Source organism: Myotis lucifugus, unplaced genomic scaffold (genome assembly GCF_000147115.1).
Source record: "Myotis lucifugus unplaced genomic scaffold, Myoluc2.0 scaffold_90, whole genome shotgun sequence".
Classification (NCBI taxonomy): domain Eukaryota; kingdom Metazoa; phylum Chordata; class Mammalia; order Chiroptera; family Vespertilionidae; genus Myotis; species Myotis lucifugus.
Window position 1 is genome coordinate 3,238,822 of NW_005871138.1, and position 7,054 is coordinate 3,245,875.

General features: G+C 50.8%; 1 protein-coding gene across 10 annotated transcripts in view; it reads right to left on the reverse strand.

Annotated features, from left to right (window-relative positions):
* PCIF1 (PDX1 C-terminal inhibiting factor 1) overlaps positions 1–5,018 on the reverse strand; it is a 51,833-nt gene extending 46,815 nt beyond the window's left edge. For 6 of the 10 annotated variants that reach the window (XR_002829911.1, XM_023756208.1, XM_023756207.1 and 3 more), the window contains exons 1-4: positions 4,593–5,018; positions 2,509–2,678; positions 970–1,112; positions 755–879 (exon numbers count right to left, since the gene is read on the reverse strand). Coding sequence is in view for 9 of the 10 variants with exons in the window: in XM_023756208.1 (XP_023611976.1) it covers positions 755–879; positions 970–1,112; positions 2,509–2,672 (432 nt within the window). In the remaining variant the exon portion in view is untranslated. Of the gene's footprint in view, positions 1–754; positions 880–969; positions 1,113–2,084; positions 2,679–4,592 lie in introns of all 10 variants that reach the window. The other 4 variants (XM_023756205.1, XM_014458091.2, XM_014458089.2 and 1 more) reach the window with 4 other exon arrangements.
* Between the last annotated feature and the right edge of the window lie 2,036 nt (positions 5,019–7,054).

Genomic DNA, 7,054 nt, shown 5'->3' on the forward strand with positions numbered 1-7,054 from the left:
TTTTAAAAAGCAAGGCCCTGTGGTGGAACTCCTTTGGTGACAGAATATGAAAGTGATGGTGGGCAGTGGGGCCCTGAAATCACATCAGGTACAAATCCTGCTCTGCCTCTTACTGGCTGTGAGGTCCTGAGCCAGTCATTTCGCCTCTCTGAGCCTCAATGTCTTCATCTGCAAAATGGGAATGCCAACTGGCTTGACTGTTTCCAAGAAAAGAAAGGCTGCCCAAACTGACAGATTCAGAAGCCCATGCTCCCACCAGACTGCCCGTGCCTCCCTTACCACAATGACATCGAAGTTCCTAGAATGCACATGCCCTCCCCTTACCACTTTCCCTTAACCAGTCTTCTCATCTTAACCACTAATTCAGAGAAGCATTCAGAAAACCCCACCCCACGCCCAGACCCAGTCAGGATCCCTGATGTACCCTAACATCCTCCTTCACAAAAGTGCCACGTTGTAATCCTATAGTCCCCTCCAGTAGATCCCTGAGTTCAAAGGCAGGACCATGTCTGTCTTGTTCACCCAGCATCCCAAGCACAGTGCCCAACATGTAGTACAAGTTCAGTATCACACACTATTCTAGTCAGCTGTTTATATGCCAGTTTCCCTATATGAGTCTAGGTTCCATGAGATGGGACTGTTTTGTTGTCATTGTACCCCCAGAACTAGGCACATAACAGTGTTCAGGGTACATTTGGGGAAGATCCAGATGCCAGAGGCTGCTGTGAGACCCCTACCCGAGGCTGGAACTTACAATAACGTCATGCTGGCCCAGCACAGGCATCTCCCATAGAGACTGGTTGGTGAATCTGTTAAAGTAGTAGGGCCGGTTCTCCCTCCTGCTCCAGCACTTCTCCCAGCCCGCATGTACCAGCTCCTCTGCAAACAAGTATGGAACCCAGCCTGGGTCAGGGCTCCTCCTGGGGCACCCTCTGACCCCGCCACCCTACCACTGCCCCTTGCCAGTACCTGGGAGGTCCTGCACCAGGCGGATGGGCTTTGGAGAAGAGGGCTGGCTCTGATTGGAGGTGCCCGGGGAGTGACTCAGCAAGGATGCTTCCTCCCGGGGGCTGCCGTGGTTCTCATTGGCCATCTCAGCACCCACACCGGACCTGCCACACAGAGGACCAAAGGGTGTCAGGGCCATCAGGGCATGGAGGTCACTTCCACCCACCACCCAGCAATTACAACCTAGAGGGCCCCAGTGACCACCTGCAGATGTGGAGATCAATCCCGTCCCGTCCTGGAGGGCCAGCATGGTGCCCTAGGAGCCCTGGAATCTAGGCTGCAGTTTCCTCAACTGTAAAATGGGGTACTCCTATTGCTCCTTTCACCTGACATATGCTTTCTCCAACTGTCTGCCTGGCTTGCCACTAGGTTCTCATCCTCCAGGAAGCCTTCCTTGACTCTTCCCTCCCCAAGCAAGGCAGTCAGAGCCCCTCCTCAGGGCTATAAACATCTACATTGTAGCACTCAGAGTCTGTGGTCTATGAGCTGGGTTTTTCTCCCCATTAAACTGTCACAGCTCCCAGGACTGAGAATTGGGTCCAGATTAGCGCACTCCAGAGTGCTCAACAGGGTACCTATACCCAGCAGGAGGTCTATTTATTCTGAAAATATTTACAAAGCAGCAAGTGACAAGACAGAACAGGGTCTATCTTTGAGAAGCTGTTCCCACAAGAAGGAACTGTAACTCCTCTTTCCGCTCCTATCCAGTAAAATCTAATTGGCACAAAGCACAGCCCAGGAAGGGACATGACATCTAAATAGATGCCTCATTTTACACTACAGGGTGGGAAGCAGGAAGAAATCTGTTGCTAAAGACCCAGTGGAACCAAGAAGGAATATTGAATTCAGTCCTTCATAATCTCCAGGTGAAATTTTATTTCAATACCAGGAAGGAGGTCAGCTCCTTCAGATGTGTATCACCTACTCACCCCACCTAAAATACACCCAACACATGTCTTGATGAACAAGTAGTTCCCAACCTGGCCATTAGACTCCTAGATGGCCAACTGTGACCAGACTGGTGATCCTCATGGTGTTTTCAATATGTCACAATACCCCAAAGAAATCAAACATACCCACCAAAAGACCACAAAGGCACATTTAAACATCAGTTATCTTTGCTTGCTGAAATTTTATCAATTCACTGTGGTCACACTGATTATCTCATGCTGATCAGAAGCTCTGATTGGCTGTTGACAACATCATAGGAATCATTGGGACATTGATTTTATTGTACACTCAGTCGTAGACATCTTTTGTTAATTTGGAAAGGGAAAAGTAAATGGTTGTTTCATTGGTACAGTTTGGCAAATAAAAATGCAGGAAGCAAAAGGACATCCATACAACAAAAAGGGGCCATGATAACAAAAAGGTTTGGAATCACTGACCAAGGGGAGAAAAAGCTGTAGTTGCCTTGGTTCTCTGTGGAAGAGGGGTTCCTGGTGCCTTGGGGCTGAGCCCACAGGTCTCAAGGCTGAACGAGTTCCCTCTTTTTCTCACCCTCCAAGGTCTGCAATACTAGCATGAGAGGATTTTCTTCTCCGGCCGGATGGACCCGAGTCACAGGGTCCCACAGAGGCAGGGAAGAGGCCTGCAGAAAGGCTCAGCACGTGGGTGGGCTGGTCAGCAGTGGAGTGAACGAGGGCCCAGGGAATTCCTTGCATCAGCAACTGCAGAGCAAATAGAAGAAAAGAGTCACAGACCTGTAAACACTGCAGAGCAGGGACAACAACAAGATGGGCAAATTGGAAGCCTCCAGGACAGGGTAGGACACACTGTGGGAGATCTGGGGACTCAGGGAATAAAAACGGTACTTCTCAAGCTTTCCAGCCTAACAGGTTCACCCTCTTAGACATGCAGTCTATAGTCGCATAGAGCTCTGTGTTGATGAGGGCCCTGGGCCTAATTTAATGTTCCACTGTCACTGTCTTAAAATTTTTAATAAATTTTTAACAAGGGGCCCACATTTTCATTTTGCACACTGGACCCTTCAAATTGTCCTGCCAACTAAAGTATCCCTAAGACAAGAGAAAAGTGAACAAGCACACATATCACAGATTGAGGGCAAGTTCAAAGCCACCCACACTTCTTTGAACTAAGTCTTTAACGAACACACACACATGCAAATGAATTATGTAACAGTGTGTTCATCTTTATTGAAAACTATTTTCCCCAAAAAACACTGTGTGATACTGATGCACCAGTTACATTAACTATGCAGAGGCGGCACAGCAGCACAGCTTAATGAAGCCAAATGGGGACACTGCATTTGGCAGTGTTCCCAAAACTGGCTATGCATAAGAACCACCAGGTGGCTTGTAAAAAAAAAAAAAATCAGATTCCTGTCCCTCACTCCACATCTCAGGAGTCAGAAATGGGGAGGGGAGGTACACAAGAATTTGTGTGTGTTTGTTTTAAATGAACGTGAAGAGCAGGAATGAGAAATGGGATGACCAACCTTTTTGCTTTATACCATTTCAAATCTTTAGCAATTCTTTACAATTAAAATTTAAAAAAAATAATAAAATAAATTTTTAAAAAAATTTCCCAGCTGATTTGGATGCAGCAGATCACTTATCAAAGTACCAGTAGGTCCCGACCGGCATGGCTCAGTAGTTGAGCATCCACCTATGAGCCAGGAGGTCACAGTTGGATTCCTGGTCAGGGCACATGCCTGGGTTTCTAGCTCCATTGTGCAGGAGGCAGCCAATCAATGATTCTCTCTCATCATTGATGTTTCTATCTCTCTATCCCTCTTCCTTCCTGACAGCAATAAAAAAAAATTTTTTTAAGTACCAGCTGGCGTTGGGCAGACCCACGTTCCAGAACCTTCTGCTACTTTCCGATTTATAAGCCGCACTCAACCTCTATGGTCTCTATGCCTAGAGTCTAGCATATTTACACTCAGTAAGAGACAAATATTATTAAGATGGCGTTTTTATTGATTCTGTAGCTCGCTGGCCGCCAGCATGCCGCAGTTTGACGGCCAAGCAGTTTAAAAATAAACTGTATCTGCGCAACCGAAGAAACCCATCGGAACATAGAGTCCATTCCAGGATTGGAGAAAGGCGGGGCGGGATCATCTCAGTAATACACCAATCAGAATCCTCCAGCCCAGTAGGGCGGGGTCAAAGGACTTGCAAAGTGCGCAGGTGCGGGGGGGCGCGCGAAGGAGGGGCGACCCCCAGCGCGCGCACACCTTCCCCGCTCCCCCCACCCCAGCGGGGGCGGGCTGTTTGGCGCGCGCGCGCCGGCCCATCTCCCGGGCTCCGCCCCCCGCCCCGCCGCGCGCTCCCGCCCCCGGGCTGAGGCGACTCAGAGTCAGAGCCCGACACAAAGGCGGTGGCGGCGGCGGCAGCGGAGGGGCCTTAGAGGCCGCTCCGCCAGCGCTCTCCGGGCCCACCTCCCTCACCCAGGCCACCAGCCCGGCCGCCCACCCTCAGGCCTAAAATGGCGGCGGCGGCAGAGGCGAAGCAAGCGGTGGCCCCGAGTGAAAAGCGTCGGAGAGGTCACCACCGTCCGGCTTCGGACTCCCGGATCCTGGCACGGCTCGCAGCGGTACCATGGCTTCCTGGCGCTCTTACCTGCCCGAAGCGGACTCGAGGGGATGCGGCTATACGTTCTGCTCGGCCGCCCGTTTTGCCGCCTCCGCCTCTCCCTCCCCAGCGCCGCTCCCGCCATCTTGTGTCCCGGGCCGGGACTCCGCGCTGCGCATGCGCTGGTACCGCCTCTGAGGGACCTCGCTGCTCCCGGCCGCCATCTTGAGTGTGGCAGGACCGTCCGGGTCCTCAAACCCGCTTCTTTTCGGCCCCCTCCTCTACCTCCCGTGTTTCCCTGCTCTTCCATGCGGGTCTGAGGAGGGGGAGGCAGCTTTGCGGGCCCTGGGGTGTGGATAGAGGACGCGACGGACTCACAGGCACGCTCCCTGCCTCAGTTTCCCACGCGGGCACGCCCGCCGGGCGGAAGGACCCGGGTGGACCGCGCGCCGGAGGGAGCGGATTGAGTGTGCGCACCAGGGGGCGCGGGCGGGTTGGAAACCCACGGAGGCGCCGGCCCGAGGGCGGAGTCCTGGTGACGTAGGCTGTGAACGCGACGTGGACCGGGGTCCTAGCCCCGGGGCTGCTCTGCCGCTTCCGCCTGTCGCTTGCCCTCTCTGGGCCTCTGTTTCCATATCCAGGAGGCATGCACATTGAACCTCCCATAATGAGGCTGCAAGGCTTATAAGTGCCCTTGACTAGAAGAACAGCTGTGGGAGACAGTAAAGATGGCTTTGCTGGTTGCAACTGGCTTATTCTATATAAAAGTATTTGACACTGTAGCACGGCCGGTGTGGTTCAGTGGTTGAGCGTCTACCGTCTACCCACGAATCAGGAGGTTCATGGGTTCCCGGTCAGAGCACATGCCCAGGTTGCGCTTGATCCCGGTAGGGGCGTGCAGGAGGCAGCCGATTGATGTTTCTCATCCATGTTTCTATTCTGCCCTCCCTCTCTGAAATGAATTAAAAAAATTTTTTTATCTTACACTGTAAAATAATGGCTTTGGACAAAGGTGAGAAATTGTCTACTAAATGCATCTGAGGGGCATGCCAACACTGACAATTATGGCCACTGGTTGCTTTGCAAATCTTCACTGAGACCAGCTACGCAAACTAGCTACAGAAGGTGGACCATCAGGAGACTAGCGGTTACTAGGTCCGGCCCTCAAACTGCTCCATGCGGAATTCTTCGGTAGAGGCCCGCAGGCTCACTGGCTCCACCTTCTGGTCCCAAGTGAGCCGACTTGGCAGTGGAAGACAAAACGGCCGCCTGCTGTTGTACTTGAGCTTCCCATGTGGAGCCAGAGGCTGCAGACACCCACCTGGGCAGCCTTTCTGGTGTCCATAGTGTCTGGCCCCAGGCAGCTTGGTGAGGCTGGGAGTGTCAAAACTGGAGGCAGTAGTTGGAATAGTAAATAAGAGCTAGGGTTCTCGCCCTAGCCAGTTTGGCTCAGTGGGTAGAGTGGCAGCCTGCGGACTGAAGGGTCCCGGCTTGATTCCCGTCAAGGTACAAACAGGTTGCGGGCTTTATCCCCAGTAGGGGGCGTGCAGGAGGTAGCTGATCAAGGATTCTCATTGATGTTTCTCTTCCTCTCTGAAATCAATAAAAATATATTAAATAAATAAATAGCCCTACCCAGATAGCCCAAGGCGGAGTGGCTCAATTTGGAGCATTGCCCCATGTAGGTTCCATTTGGCTCGGGCACATACCTGGGTTGCAGGGGACAGTCCATTGATGTTCCACTCATGTTTCTCCCTCCTTCCTCTCTCTCTAAAAATTAAATTCTTTTCAAGAATAGTATATACACAGCCCTAGCTGGTATTGCTCAGTTGGTTGGAGCCTTGTCCTGTACATGGAAAGGTCATGGGTTCGATGCCCAGTCAGGGCATGTATCTAGATTGCTGGTTCAGTCCCCAGTTAGGACGCCTGGGGGAGTAAACCAATGTTTCTCTCTCTCCTCTCTAAATCAATAAACATGTCAAAAAAGAAAAAAGAAAAAGAATAGCAGACATACAGAAGTGTGCACAAAACAGAAATGTAAAACAATGTGCTTGTCACAAAATGAACAAAGTTATTGTCAAGCAGAATCCCCCAATGGGGTAATCTCCCCACTATTTCTGTGATAATCACTTCCTTGTGTTTACAGGTTTGTCACCTAAGCAAGCACCCTAAACACTAATTTTGTTTGCCTATTTCTTCAACTTGATATAAGTGGAATTATACAGTCCTCTTTTGTGCCTTTTGCTCAACATTGCATTTCCAAGACCCATCCATGTTGTTGCATGTAGCTATGATTAGTTCATTTTCATTGCTGTGTTTTGTCTTCCACTGTACATCTACTCTACTATTGGGGGTATTTGAAGCTTTCTACCTCATGTCTGTCTTCTGAATTATTATGGGAGTCTCCCAGCTGATCTTCTGTTCCTCCGACCTTGCTCTTTCCTAGTGCATAATCCACCCAGCAGTCACAGGGCTCTTAAGTTTGATCATATGTAAATCTGATCAGGTCA